General features: G+C 42.1%; 1 protein-coding gene across 1 annotated transcript; it reads right to left on the reverse strand.

Moving 5' to 3' along the window:
- Positions 1–4,165: 4,165 nt before the first annotated feature.
- Positions 4,166–14,215, reverse strand: nmt1.L (N-myristoyltransferase 1 L homeolog). Its single transcript, NM_001086723.1, is given in 12 exon segments — positions 4,166–4,519; positions 5,943–6,080; positions 6,185–6,352; positions 7,246–7,416; positions 7,560–7,668; positions 8,672–8,842; positions 9,025–9,141; positions 9,227–9,318; positions 9,465–9,583; positions 10,239–10,383; positions 11,991–12,084; positions 14,099–14,215. Coding segments are annotated over 12 exon segments (1,455 nt in total). The 5' UTR covers positions 14,209–14,215; the 3' UTR covers positions 4,166–4,498.
- Between the last annotated feature and the right edge of the window lie 1,448 nt (positions 14,216–15,663).

Below are 15,663 nucleotides of genomic sequence, written 5' to 3' on the forward strand. Positions count from 1 at the left end.
GATATAATTAATCCTTATTGGAAGCAAAACCAGCCTATTGGCTTTATTTCATGTTTATATGATTTTCTAGTAGACTTAAGGTATGAAGATCCAAAGAACACAAAGATCCGTTATCTGGAAAACCCCAGTCCCCGAGCATTCTGGATAACAGGTCCCTTACCTGTATTTGATGTGGTGAAAGTATCGGTAGCATGGGAGAAATCAGAGCCGCGGTGTTGCACTATGATGATATATATCTTAAATGCTTCTTCGGAAATAATTCACTATATACTTCATTTGTTCCTTCTTCCCCTGGAGCCCTGCTGTGTTCAGGAGCTTGCAATTATATTTATGGTGGCTTTTATACCGCAACCAATGTCTGAGCAGGGACGTGTAGTATGTTTATATGTACCGGCCAAACTGGAAACATATAGAGGCACATTTACCAAAGGTCGAATTTCAAATTCACTCGAGTTTTTTTTAAAACACCCATAAATTCGAACAATAAAATCTAATTTGTTTAACTCAGACAATTTGAAATGACCTGAAAACTCGATTCAAATTAGAAAAACTCGATTCGAATTTAAAAAACTTGAATGTCAGCAAACATCACCAAATTGATCCGTGGACCTCTATCATTGGCTTATACGGTAAATCGGCAGGTTTTAGGTGGTGATCACTCAAATAGAGTTCTCAAAGTGCCAGAGTATGATAAATCTCAAAATTCGAATGAGTTTGGACAATTCACAATTTCGAATTTGAGAGTTTTGACAAAAAAAAAAAAACATTTAAAAATTCAAATTCTCACTTCGACCCATAAAGTGGTGGTTCACCTTTAAGGTAACTTTTATTATGTTATAGAATGGCCACTTCTAAGCAACTTTTCAATTGGTCTTTTTTATAGTTATTTTTCTTCTGACTCTTTGCAGCTTTCAAATGGGCGTCACTGACCCCTTCTAAAAAGAAAAATGCTCTGTAAGGCTACAAACGTATTGTTACTTTTTATTACTGATCCTTCTAATCTGGCCTCTCCTATTCCAGTCCCTTAGTAATTCAGTGCATAGTTGCTGGGGTAATTTGGACCCTAGTTACCAGATTGCATAAGATACAAATTGAAGAGCTGCTGATTAAAAAGTGAAATAACTCAAAAACCTTCAATATTAAAAAATGAAAACCAATTGCAAATTGTCTCACAATATCCCACATAATACTAACAGTTATCACAAAAGTGAACAACCCCTTTGATAAATATGCTCCATAAAGTCAGTCATCGGTTAAAAAAAACGTGCGTTGGTCCGTGGTAGTGATGTGCGGGCCGACCCGAGGCGGGTCGCAGGCGGGTCGAGCTCTTCTCCTGCTCTCTCCGACCCGCGACCTAGTACTGCCGGCTTCCGGCGCCGGAATTTAAAGACTTCCGCCTGCCCCGCCCCTTTTGTGACGTCACTGTGGGGCGGGTTGGGCGCGGGTCTATAAATAAAGGGGAGCAGCGGGTCTGGGCCGGATGCGGGCGGGTTAGGTGCGAGTCGAGAAATGTTATGTTTAGTTTTGTTTGTATCGATGTTGTACCCATGCTGTGAACTGGATATAAATGAGTTGTTTGTACAGTTACAATAAAGACACAATATACGACCCGTTATATAACATACAACCGGGTTTATTCTTCTGAAATCAGTGCAGCCGATAATCTGCAGTTTCATCTTTGCTTTATGGCAAACTGTTATTGGTTTGTGCATAGGGTTGCTCCTCCAATGGGTAAGTCGATTGGCTTCTGCTACATCATTTGGGGAGTATAAACCAGCAGTGCAGAGAATATAAACAGCCAGATAGATACAGATACTTCTTTCCATAGCAATTGCTTTGACGAATAAAGGCAGTGAATATGTGGAATGGATGTATATTGGATAGTTGTTCTGTGGGGCCCCATTTCTTGTAACCAAGATAAGGGTCCGTAGATAAAATCTGGGGCAGAAGAAGGTATTTTACTCATGAGGGTGCCTATGGAATCGATTCCTGCGCAGACCCCAACCCGAACCGCAACTCATATATTTACCCACTTTGATCCGACCCAGACCCGCAACTGCCTTATCTGCAACCCACCGACCACCATCAAACAGGAAGTGATGGCGCTGCAAACCGGACGTGACATCATCAAAAGTGGGCGGGACAGAAACAAATTTTGTAAAACTTTAAAAGGAGTAAAATATAGACAATATTACATAAGAAGAGAAATTTAGATGACTCGCAACCTGAAAATCCTCCCCTCATTCTGCAGGGTGCCCGCTTTTTTGCAGGTAACCCGCAAAAACCTGTGGTACCCTGCGGGTTACAATAAGAGCACTTCCTGTTTTACTCCTTTTTTCTGATCATGTCTACTTCTGATGATGTCACTTCCGGTTTACAATGACAGCACTTCCTGATGCTTGATGGTCAGCTGGTCAGGGATATGGTACAGCATACTGACAGTTCATTTAAAGGGGAACTCATCTTTTCATTATGAAAGAACATGTCATTTAAAGCAACATTCATTCAACGACAAACAATTAAACTGCCCGGTAAATACTCTACTTAAAGCGGTGGTTCGCCTTTAAGATACTTTTTCGTATGTTATAGAATGGGCAATTCTAAGAAACTTTTCAATTGGTCTTCATTTTTTTTTTCCTTATAGTTTTTGAATTACTTGCATGTTTCTTCTGACTCTTTCCAGCTTTCAAATGGGGGTCACTGACCCCATCTAAAAAAGGAATGCTCACATGTATTGTTATTGCTACTTTTTATTACTCCTCTTTGTAGTCAGGCCTCTCCTATTCATATTCCAGTCTTTTAATCAAATCAGTGCATTGTTGCTAGGGGAATTTAGACCCTAGCAAACAGACTGGAGAGCTGCTGAATAAAAAGCTAAATAACTCAAAAACCACAAATAATAAAAAATGACACCTAATCGCAAGTTGTCTCAGAATATCCCTCTCTACATTGTACTAACCGTTCATTTAAAGGTGAACAACCCCTTTAAAGGGGAACTATCTTTTCAACATGGAATTTTAAGCAACATTCATTCAAGGACAAAGAAAGGGGTTAATTACAGGGGAGGTGCCAATTTGCTAAGCACCCCCACCCTTCTCCTTTCACTGTTTCTGAATGTGATTGCGACTCAAGGTAGTGTCCGCCTAGCTGTTTCTGTTCTCTGCATTGCTAGTTCTGACTCCTGAAACAAATGCAGCAGAAGTCAATTAGAGGAGAACAGACTTCTGCTACTTGGTTTCAAGAGTCAGAACTGGAGAAAAAGAAAAGGTGCAGAGAGATCACCACATTCTCTTGTCAAAGATCATGGCGAACCACTCAAAAAAGGAACAAGGAACCCAGTTTTGGGTGCCAAACCAGAAGTAAAGGCTAAAACTAAATAAGCTTGATCAGAAAGGTCTATATAAATACACCAGTAACCCCTCAAAGTAATGCTGCTCCACATTTCTTTCCTTCTATTGTGTACTCATGGGCTTCTGTATCAGACTTCCTGTTTTCATCTTAAACCTCCAGGGCTAGGGCTTGAGCATGCTCAGTTTGCTCCTCCTCCCCTCCCTGCTGTAATCTGAGCCCAGAGCTATGAGTGAGCAGGGAGAGACTCAGGCAGGAAATGATGTCACACCAAGCTAATATGGCAGCTGCTATCCTAAACAAACAGAGTTTCTAGAGCTGGTAAAGCATTCTGCAGAATAAATATAGTCTTATATCTTGCACTATTTTGGAAATAAAATGCCTCTGTAGCTTTCCTTTTCCTTTAAAGATCATTTGTCTGCAGTATTGGAGACCTGAGCTTGATGTATAATCTCTGTACTGCGGACAATATTCACTTACCCAACAACAGCTCTGGGTGGGATTAATGCAAACAGGTGCGGGTCCATTCTAAGGTTTACTGGTCCTTTAATAGACACTGGGTAAGTACAAATAAATGATGGTATTAGTTTAGAGAGAGGGCTCTGCAATGCAAATGTTCATCATGTATTTAATAACAAGCATTTAACCTAATTCATTAAAAAAATTTTTTTTTAAATAACTTTATTTGAAGCAACCCCCACTAGCAGGCCACACCCCCTTTAATATGGCTGCCACAGGTTCATTTTAGGGCATGGCAACCTTTTTCTAAACGTTATGTTACACCAAGAGATCGAGCACAGGCACCGCTGTACATATATATATATAATATATACTTTAATATTCAGCCAGAACGCCTCAGATCAGCCGGCGTCAGGGGAGGAGAAATTGGAACAGTCATATTCACAGCAGGTTTGGTGGGGGTGATAGAAATTCCAGAAAAAAACCCAATATCTATATCCAAGCCATAAAGGAGGAAACAAACCGCAAGGCCCCTCCCTATCCCCACAGTCCCCCCCCCCCTAAATACAGTAGGATGTGCTCCAGAGTCAATAAACACCCCTCTCTTCCTAGATTGGACTCTCCTGAGGCCCCATGGGGAGCAGCTGTCAGCGCAAAGAATTCCTTATCCGTGGGGGAAAGGAGACGTGGATTACTGTAGAACCAGACCCACCTGCAAAGAGAACAATTTAGACATCACCTTGGGCTTTTACATCGAGATGTTTGGCTGCCGTTGTTGGGCTTGAACCGGCGACTTAAAGGAACAGAAACAGCAAAAAACAAAAGCGTTTTAAAGGAATGACAATATAATGTAAGGTTACCCTGCACTGGTAAAGCCGCTGTGTTTGCATCAGAATAACAACTATAGTTGATAAACCAGCTGCTGTGTAGCCATGGGGGCAGCCATTCAAGCACAGGATACACAGTAGATAACAGATAAGTACTACTATAGTTTATATAAACAAGCTGCTGTGTAGCCATGGGGGCAACCATTCAAGCACAGGATACACAGTAGATTGTTTATATAAACTATAGTAGTACTTATGTTATCTACTGTGTATCCTGTGCTTGAATGGCTGCCCCCATGGCTACACAGCAGCTTGTTTATATAAACTATAGTAGTACTTATCTGTTATCTACTGTGTATCCTGTGCTTGAATGGCTGCCCCCATGGCTACACAGCAGCTTGTTTATATAAACTATAGTAGTACTTATCTCTTATCTACTATGTATCCTGTGCTTGAATGGCTGCCCCCATGGCTACACAGAAGCTTGTTTATATATAAACTATAGTAGTACTTATCTGTTATCTACTGTGTATCCTGTGCTTGAATGGCTGCCCCCATGGCTACACAGAAGCTTGTTTATATATAAACTATAGTAGTACTTATCTGTTATCTACTGTGTATCCTGTGCTTGAATGGCTGCCCCCATGGCTACACAGAAGCTTGTTTATATATAAACTATAGTAGTACTTATCTGTTATCTACTGTGTATCCTGTGCTTGAATGGCTGCCCCCATGGCTACACAGCAGCTTGTTTATATAAACTATAGTAGTACTTATCTGTTATCTACTGTGTATCCTGTGCTTGAATGGCTGCCCCCATGGCTACACAGCAGCTTGTTTATATAAACTATAGTAGTACTTATCTGTTATCTACTGTGTATCCTGTGCTTGAATGGCTGCCCCCATGGCTACACAGCAGCTTGTTTATATAAACTATAGTAGTACTTATCCGTTATCTACTGTGTATCCTGTGCTTGAATGGCTGCCCCCATGGCTACACAGCAGCTTGTTTATATAAACTATAGTAGTACTTATCCGTTATCTACTGTGTATCCTGTGCTTGAATGGCTGCCCCATGGCTACGAACCCATGAACTTTAATAATGTTTCTGAAACAAACACACCAACTGTACCAGTGCAGGGCAACACTACATTACATGTTCATTGCCTTTATTTTTCGGTGTTACTGTTTCCTTTAAAAGGCACTTTAACTAAAACCAGATGTCAGTATTTAGAGGTCCAATGAAGGCAATATTCTAATAGGGAGGTATAGATTGGTCTACTCTGATTATCTATAAAAACGATTTACCTTCTCAGCCCCCATGCTGGGACATTTCCAATTATACAGGTAATACTGCAGATTTCCATCCCCAATACCAAACTTCAGCTTCTCCAAAAACGTTTTGTTCTCCATGAGGTCAAGAGCATTAAACACGTCAAACCCTTTCTGTAGATGAAAGAAAAGCACAGGTCGGGGGGTTTAGATGCCTCCCCTCCACCAATCATAATGGGAGCCCCCCACCATCCCGCCAATCATAGTGGAGCACTCACAGATTTAGCCAATATCAGTGCATCGTTCATGAGGTCGACGAGAGGAGCCTTGGTGTGAACACTGTAGAAGGAGTAGGCGGCTTTCAGGCTCTTGTGAGTCGGGTGGTTCATGATGGTGGAGGGGAGAGTGTAGAAGCTCAGGAAGTCCGTCAGCTCGCCCTCTGGTGTCTGTAAGAGAGTAATGCAGCAATTCATTAAAGGGCATGTAAAGGCAAAAAAATAAAATCCCATTTTTACTTTCTTTAATGAAAAAGAAACCTATCTCCAAAATTAAAAAATGTCTACTGTTTTTATAAGAAACCTGACTGTATGCAGTGTAAATCTCCCTTCATTTACTGCTGTGGATAGGAATTGTCAGACGGTCCCTAACTGCTCTGCAGGGAAACAATCATACTTATGAACAGCAGGGGGAGCCCCCGCCTTACTTCCCAGCCATCCAGAACTCAAGCAGCTTTGTTTGTTTCCCTGTAGAGCAGTCGGCGACTGTTTAGAGATTTGTATTGGATTTTATTTTTGCCTTTATTGTTTCCAAGTCCAGCTGCAGGGACAAAGATCATGGAGCCAGATTTAAACAGATAAACTGGGATTCTATTTGGAGGATTATTTTGCTGCAGCCGCTGGTTCTGCAGAGTTGGAGAAAGTTTCTATTAAACAATATAAAAACTATAAAATCCACATTAGATTACATGACAACACAGGACCCAGTGCAGTCTGTATATTCTGATTATTAATCAGTCTTGTGTATCGGCTTCTGGCAGATATTATTTGACTTGTGCTGTTTTGATCATTTATGATGATCCCTAAGCAGCCCAGACCACACTGAGCATGTGCACAGTCTTGGTCTTGCAAAGATGTATAACAAAGTTACAAGATGATGACCCCCTGTGGCCAACTCTGAAAACATAAATCATTTGTTTGATTAGGCTTGTGTTGCAGTAAGTTCATGTTTATGTTTAGTATACAAAATACAGCGTTTCTAGCCTTATTCTATTTGAGACTTTATTTCCCCCTTTAAATACTTCCATTTCACTTGGAGAACGCCAGGAGACTAGATTGCATACCTCCACTACAAATGTGTCAATGATGTTCTCCTGGGGGAGCAGCCAATGCCGGACCTCCTCCTCATCCATGACGGGGGCCAGGTTAAACTGTGAGAGATATTGAGACAGAAGCTTCTGCACAGCAGGGATGTGCCGGACTTCCATCGGCTTCAGGCCAGATGTTTTAGGAGTCTGGAAGGCGAAGGGCAGAATTCATCTATTAGTCTTGGAGATTATAAAAACAGGCTCCTCCCATTTACCCATCATTCTAGTTGAATGTGTCCTGTTACAGCGAGAGAGCTTATAGTCCAAGCGATTTCTTTTTAATCACCCACCTCAGGCAGTCGATACAACTTCATGGTTCTTTGCATGGTCATGTTACGGCTAAGGTGAGAGAATTTCACCTCGATCAGCTTGCGTGGGTTCAGCGATCTGTGCCAGTACCTGCAATATGGCATCACGAGTAAAGATCAGATAAACATTGATTAGAAGGAAAAATGGCGGTCAGATTTAAAGGGGAAGTAAAGTTTAAAATAGAATAAGGCTAGAAATGGTGTATTTTGTATACTTAACATAAACATGAACTTACTGCACCACAAGTCTAATCAAACAAATAATTTATGCTTTCAAAGTTGGCCACAGGGGGTCACCATCTTGTAACTTTGTTATACATCTTTGCAAGACCAAGACTGTGCACATGCTCAGTGTGGTCTGGGCTGCTTAGGGATCGTCATAAATGATCAAAACAGCACAAGTCAAATAATATCTGCCAGAAGCCGATACAACAAGACTGATTAATAATCAGAATATACAGACTGCACTGGGTCCTGTGTTGTCATGTAATCTAATGTGGATTTTATAGTTTTTGTATTGTTTAATACAAACTTTCTCCAACTCTGCAGAACCAGTGGCTGCAGTAAAAGAATCCTCCAAATAGAATCCCAGTTTATCTGTTTAAATCTGGCTCCATCATCTTTGTCCCTGCAGCTGGAGTTGGAAACAGTAAAGGGGATTTAAAGGCAAAAATAAAATCCAATACAAATCTCTACACAGTCGCCAACTGCTCTACAAAGAAACAAACAAAGCTGCTTGAGTTCTGCATGGCTGGGAAGTAAGGCGGGGGCTCCCCCTGCTGTTCATAAGTATGATTGTTTCCCTGCAGAGCAGTTAGGGACCGTCTGACAATTCCTATCCACAGCAGTAAATGGAGAATTTCACTGCATACAGTCAGGTTTCTTATAAAAACGGTAAACATTTTTTAATTAAAGCATATTGGAGATAGGTTTCTTTTTCATTAAAGAAAGTAAAAATGGGATTTTATTTTTTTGCCTTTACATGCCCTTTAAGTATTTAGTAAACAAAATCTATAGGACCAATAAGCAGAAAACTGAGGTGACCCGCCTCAAAGAAAATGAAGCTATATACGGATTTGCAAGACGAGCAGTACCTGCAGGTAGCTACAGGTTTGGGCAGTACCACCCCAGCTGTGTAGACGGCCTGGAAGATTCCCTCGAGGTTGACGCGGCGCGTGATCTCGCGGATAAGAACGGGGGCCACCCTCTTGGAGCGCAGTTTCTTGTGGACACAGAGGAAGTTGATCTCGACCATTTTTTTGGTTCTAGTTGGGATTAAAACAACACATTAACGCAAACTGTATGAACCATTACAGAAGATTTCTCCGTTTATTTTAGTTCCAATAAGACAAAGTGTAAATATCGGAGAACACAGCCTGCATTGTTATTGTAGCCTGTGCAGATACTATTGAAATGTTGTATTTATTATATATTGGAAGGTACTTACATGTCATAGAGATGCATTGAAGCTGGGACAGCACTAATAAATCCCACCAGCTTCTTACTAGACATCACTCTTACACCACAGTGCCACTGGGGCAACCAACCAGGAGGTCTCAGTGCCCTGGGGAGAAGAAGGAAAGCTCGGATCAATCCTAGAGGTTCTTAGAGGTTCCAAGAAGCAAAGCTGACAGTTCTTGGGTCCTTACCAGAGCAGGAATTCAGGGGAGTAATCAAAGCGGAACATGTTGTCGTCATCTTCCACGTAATTCTCATTTAGTAGAGTGTAAAGTTCCTTCAGCTACGTGGGAGAAAGAGAAACAATATGAAGGTGGGGGTGATAAATCCAAGAGGAACATGCGAGCTGGAAAAGGAAAATGGGGCTTTAGGAAGGAAACTTGGGTTCCCTCTAAGAACTTGTGATCCATCATGAAAAATAAAACGTACCACCACCCTGTCCCCCAAGTCCAGAGCATCCCAGATGAAGCCCTGCGGGAGGGTATATGGCTCCTGGCGGATATTGTCCTTATCTGGCTCAATGGGGCCGTGTGAGCTCACCACTTCTCCTGCAAAGCAAAGTCGGGGAGTCCAGTAAGGAACATTGATATAATGCGTCATTCATACACTTCAATGATATTTATTCTCAACGTTGCCTCACTGGCCCTGATGGACTCGGCTCTGGTGAAGAACAAGACTATGGGGCATGTTTACCAACATTGGAGATAAATATCTGGAGAGATTTCTGGAGATGTTGCTCATAGCAACCAATCAGATCTTTGCTTTTGATTTCTAACTTATCTTTGGCTGTTTGAATCGGATGCGGATTGCGGATTGGTTGCCATGGGCAACATCTCCAGAAATCTCTCCAGATATTTATCCCAATGTTAGTTAACATGCCCCATCGTATATTCCCTATTATGTGAATATACTCAGTCAATATGACCGCCTACCTCTTAAATGAACAGTTCAGTAAAAAAATTAAAACTGGGTAAATAAATAGGCTGTGCCAAATAAAAAAATGTTTCTAATCTAGTTATTTAGGCAAAAATGTAATGTATATAAAAGCTGGAGTGACTGGATGTCTAACATAACAGAACACTACTCTCTAACGCCGAGTTAGAGATCTGAAAAGCAGGAAGTAGTGTTCTGTTATGTTACACTCTTTCTAAAACACCATGTCAGTAACAGGGCCCCAATAAGAGCCTTGTATACAGCACCTACCAAGCTTAGGGACGGGCTGGGTGTCCCAGAACTGGTAACTTCTCTTGCTCGCCTCCTCCATTGTCTTAGCAGGTCCTTGGCCAACAGAAAACAACTCGATGGCCTTCTGGATTTCTTGGATTCTCTCGGCAGGCAGTGTGTTCGCCTGGAGATCGAGAACATAGAAAATGGTCTTATTTACAAACGTTAAGGGGCCCCTAAAATGATTTTTACTGGGGACACAGGACTTCTAGTTACACCACTGGCTGACTGTTTATTTTACTGTAGCCTTAGTGTCAATGTAATCCTTCCCTAAACTGCCATTGTCTCTCAGGGCGGCACACTACAATGCACAACTTCATTGCCACCTCTAAAAGCCCTCCCTTGTGCTGTAACCCCCCAGCAAAGGTCCTCCAGGTTTAGTAGCCTATGGGTTGTTTTGCTGTGGACAGGGCCGGCCAATCAGAAGATGGGGGTTCGTCTTTATCAAGCCCAATTCCATTGGAAAAGGAAATGTCCCTTAAACGTTCTTCCTATTTTCATAATGAAAAAACTACTCTACACTACCATTTAAAGGAGAAAAAAGCCCCATTGTATTTATATAACGTTAATCCCCTGCAGAGGCCTCCCGAACTGCTCCACCCATGCACCGAAAATTGGGCTCCATATCTCATGATTAAAGGTAAAGCAGCACTGGGGCTATGGATTTGGCAAGAGTGAGACTGCAGAACCCTTTGTATGTGACAGTCAGGGCCTTACAGTGTTAAAGCATAAAACAACTTTGTTTATACACCTGTTCATCTCCATGCGGTTACAAGGAAACAGCACTAAGAACCAAATACAGGTATGGGATCGGTTATCTGAAAGCTCCAGGAAAGCCGTCTCCCAAAGACTCCATTTTATCCAAATTTTTAAAAATGATTTCCTTTTTCTGTGTAATAATAAAAAAGTCCATTGTACTTGATCCCAACTAAGATATAATTAATCCTTATTCGAAGCAAAACCAGCCTATTGGGTTTATTTCATGTTAACATGATTTTCGAGTAGACTTAAAGAAGAAGGAAAGCTACAGAGGCATTTTATTGCCAATAGATTAGCTGCAATAGTGCAACCTAGAATGCTATATTTATTCTGTAGAATGTTTTACCATACCTGAGTAAAAAGCTCTAGAAACTCTCTGTTTGTTTAGAATAGGAGCTGCAGTATTAACATGGTGTGACATCACTTCCTGCCTGAGTCTCAGATTACAGCAGAGAAGGGAGGGGTGGGGGGAGAGGAGCAAACTGAGCATGCTCTTGCCCAGGGCAATGAGGTTTAAGCTGAAGGCAGGAAGTCTGATACAGAAGCCCATGAGTACACAATAGAAGGAAATAAATGCAGTGGTTCTTTTGACAGGGGACTCAGAGCAACATTACTTTGGGGGTTTACTGGTATATTTAGATGGACCTTTCTGATAAGGCTTAATTAGTTTTAACCTTTCCTTCTCCTTTAAGGTATAAAGAGACAAATTATGGAAAGACCCATTATCCGGAAAACCCCAGGTCCCGAGTATTATGGATAACAGGTCCCATGCCTGTATTTAAGGCAGTTTTAGGGACTTTCTTGTTAACAAGAGGAAGGAATGTTCCTGGGAAAAAACTTGTAGGTGTGGCTTGAACACTAAAGCCCTGATTGGTTGTTATGGGTTAGTGGGTGAGTGCCGATTAGTGTATGATGATTAGCAAGAGGCTTCCAGCCGTACAACTATAACTAACAGATAAATCAGATTCTCACCGGGGCTTCGGCAGCTTCTAGTGCATCTCCTCCGCTCTTTTCTTTCTTCCGCTTTTGCTTCTTTTTCTTCTTCCCTCCACTCTCGTCGCCAAAACTAAAAGAGAAAACAGCGGCACACGTTACTGGGTGTCGGCAATGAGAATCAGGGGTTGCCCCCCATACAAACACGGGGTGAATCCGATTTGCCATCTGCCCATAAGAAGAATACACGCAAATCCTGTTATGTTACAAAACACAATCTGGAATACTTCAGTCTGTCTCTATAAAAACAAATATATGTGAATCATTTCCCAAGCCAAATAAGCCTAGAAAGTGTCTGGAAGCAGCAGCAGAAGGGGGTTTAGGGATAAGTGGAAGGAGCCAGGGAAATCCCTTGCATGGAGGCAATTTACCTGCTAATCCTATTAGTCCCCCTGTGCCCACAGGGCTGAAACACCAACCTATTTAAAGTCCATTTCCATGTGATGGACACACAGAGCGATGAGAGAGAGGTAGAAAGAAAAGGGGAGAGAGAGAGAGAGAGAGAGAGAGAGAGAGAGAGAGAGAGAGAGAGAGAGAAGGGTAGAGAGAGAGAGTGAGGTAGAAAGAGAGAGAGAGAGATGGGTAAAGAGAGAGAGGAGTAGAGATAGAGGGAGGGCGAGATAGAGGGAGGGCAAGAGAGAGGGAGGGCAAGAGAGAGGGAGGGAAAGAGGGGGGTAGACAGAGAGAGAGAGGGGTAAAGAGAGAAAGAGGGATAGATAGGGAGAAAGAGGGATAGAGAGAGAAAGGGAGGGGTAGAGGGAGGAGATGGAGGGAAAGAGACAGATGGGGGGGAGAGGGGTAGAGAGAGAGGGAGGGCGAAAGAGAGAAAGTGGGGTAGAGAGAGGGAGGGGTAGAGAGAGAGAAAGAAAGAGGGATAGAGAGAGAAAAGGAGGGAGAGAGACAGATGGGGGTAGAGAGAGAGAGAGAGAGACAGATGGGGGGAGAGAGAGAGAGAGATGGGGGGGAGAGAGAGAGCGAGAGAGAGGGAGAGAAAGAGCTTTCCATAGGCAGAGAGGTTAAATTTGTAGCCTACAAATCTACAAAGGCCCCTTTGCTTTTGGTTTCTGCTCTTATCTGGGTCTGATATATTTCAGCTAAAGATTATTTGCCCCTTTATACCCCCTGCTCCATATGAAATAAAAAGCACTGAAAGTTTGCCTGGGTCCAGCTGTTATTATGCAGAACAACCAATTGCTGATTTGCTTCTCTGCCCGGGCCCAACGCACCTTCTCTTCCTGTTCCTTCACATGACAGTGGGTACAGCTTGGGTTAATCCCAGTGATGCCCCCACACACGTTACAGTCCAGGAAAAGAAAATCTCGGTAACTTTATGATTTCCCGTTTATTACACAACCTCATAAGGGTAAATCTGCAGCCTACATTGTTGTTATTATTATTATTATTATTATGGATTATAATAAGGTTTTGCATTTTGATTGGACAGTCGCCCCCTAACCAAGGCCACTGTATAGATTTATACAAACGTTTGTCCAATGACAACAAAATACCAGAAATGAGAAGTCGGACGTTAAACAGAAATAAAGGGGAAGTGTTTGTACATTTTTAAGAGAAACTTCTGCAGATTGATCTGAAGCCTCAGCTGCTGCTGGATCGAAGGGTCAGCTTTCCTGCCTAGTAACCATCATAGCAACAAATGGTTACAGAGAGTCACATGACCCACTACTGTAAAGAAAAAAGGCCTGTGCTGCTCTCCAGTTTAGTATGGCCTTTATATACAGAAATCAGCCAAAGAATCATTTGGGGGCCCTGTTTAAAATAAACAAAGCTTAATATTCCATCATTAAAGGTCAGTAGGTTCCTGCACCTGCCTGAGGGCCCCACTCGCTGCACCAATCACCCCAGGTCACCCCCTGCTGCTTTAGATTATCCCTAGAAGGAATAATCTGTTTGTCATTCCAGATACCAGAATGACAGCGGCCGCAGCCAATCGCATCACGGGATCTCCCTTTCTTCAACCAATGACCGACGCGCGTAGGGAGGAACTGCTTGCTGCATGTAGCACGGGGAATACATCACAGGCTATAGGCAACGCGTCGGGGAGACACTGCGGCAACGAGAGGCCTTACCCTCTGTTAGAGCTGTGCTTCTCCTCATTTTCGCAGTCGCTGCAGTGTCCGTGTCCGTTTTCATCCTCCTCAAACCGATCACCCGCTGCTGTCTCACTCTGGTCCGCCATCTTTAATCCAAAGCCGGGTAAGTGAAAGGGCGGTGAGCTGCTATTGGCTGACTGCAGCAATGCATGGTGGGCGTTGTAGTCTCTTGTTTTCATTCTGTATTATTCTGCGCCGACACCAGCCACAATTCCCGTCATCCCAAGCGTTGACGGCAGTAATTAGCAGTTGCATTGTGGGGCTTGTAGTCCGCTGATAAGCAAATCTGAAGGAAGTTGTATTCAATGGAAGCTGCTTTGCGACTATAACTCCCAGAGTTCCATTTAGGTGGCAGGTTGTTTTAACACTCTGAGGCTGATGCGGTTCAAGGCCAAAGGTTAAAGGGGAACTTTTCTCGATATCTACTGTTTTTCCCCCTCACAATGAAAGACAATATCATCTTAAATTACATACAATTACACTTGTTCATGGATTTTATATTTGTAAATGGATTTGCAAAATGAAAGCAGGATTTGTTTAGCCTGTTCTTTTGCTCTGGTCCTGAAACAATGAATTAAAAAAGAAACGTTTCCTTCATTAAATCCCTTTTCATATGATATATATAATATAACATTGGGATCTTCCAGAAGGATTCGGCCGAATCCGAAACCTGCTGAAAAAGGCCGAATCCTGGATTCGTTGCATCCCTAGTAAGGCTACAAATTTTGTTATTGTTACTTTTTATTACTCACCTTTCTATTCAGGCCTCTCCTATTCATATTCCAGTCTCTTATTCAAATCAATGCATAGTTGCTAGGGTTATATGGACCCTAGTTACCAGATTGCTTAAAATACAAATTGAAGAGCTTCTGAATAAAAAGTTTGATCCCAACTAAGATATAATTAATCCTTATTGGAAGCAAAACCCGCCTATTAGTTTTTTTTAATGTTTATATGATTTTCTAGTAGACTAAGGGGCTGATTCATCAAGCTCGAGTGAAGGATTCGAAGTAAAAAAACTTCGAATTTCTAAGTGTTTTTTGGGCTACTTCGACCATCGAATGGGCTACTTCGACCTTCGACTACGACTTCGAATCGAAGGATTCGAACTAAAAATCGTTCGACTATTCAACCATTCGATAGTCGAAGTACTGCCTCTTTAAAAAAAACTTCGACCCCCTACTTCGGCAGCTAAAAGCTACCGAAGTCAATGTTAGCCTATGGGGAAGGTCCCCATAGGCTTGCCTAAGTTTTTTTGATCGAAGGATATTCCTTCGATCGTTGGATTTAAATCCTTCGAATCGTTCGATTATATATAATATATATATATATTAAATGCTTCTTTGGAAATAATTCACTATATACTTCATATGTTCCTTCTTCCCCTGCTGTGTTCAGGAGCTTGCAATTATATTTATGGTGGCTTTTATACCGCAACCAATGTCTGAGCAGGGACGTGTAGTATGTTTATATGTACCGGCCAAATTGGAAACACATAGAGGCACATTTATCAAAGGTCGAATTTCAAATTCACGCGAGTT

This window comes from Xenopus laevis, chromosome 9_10L (genome assembly GCF_017654675.1).
Source record: "Xenopus laevis strain J_2021 chromosome 9_10L, Xenopus_laevis_v10.1, whole genome shotgun sequence".
Classification (NCBI taxonomy): Eukaryota; Metazoa; Chordata; class Amphibia; order Anura; family Pipidae; genus Xenopus; species Xenopus laevis.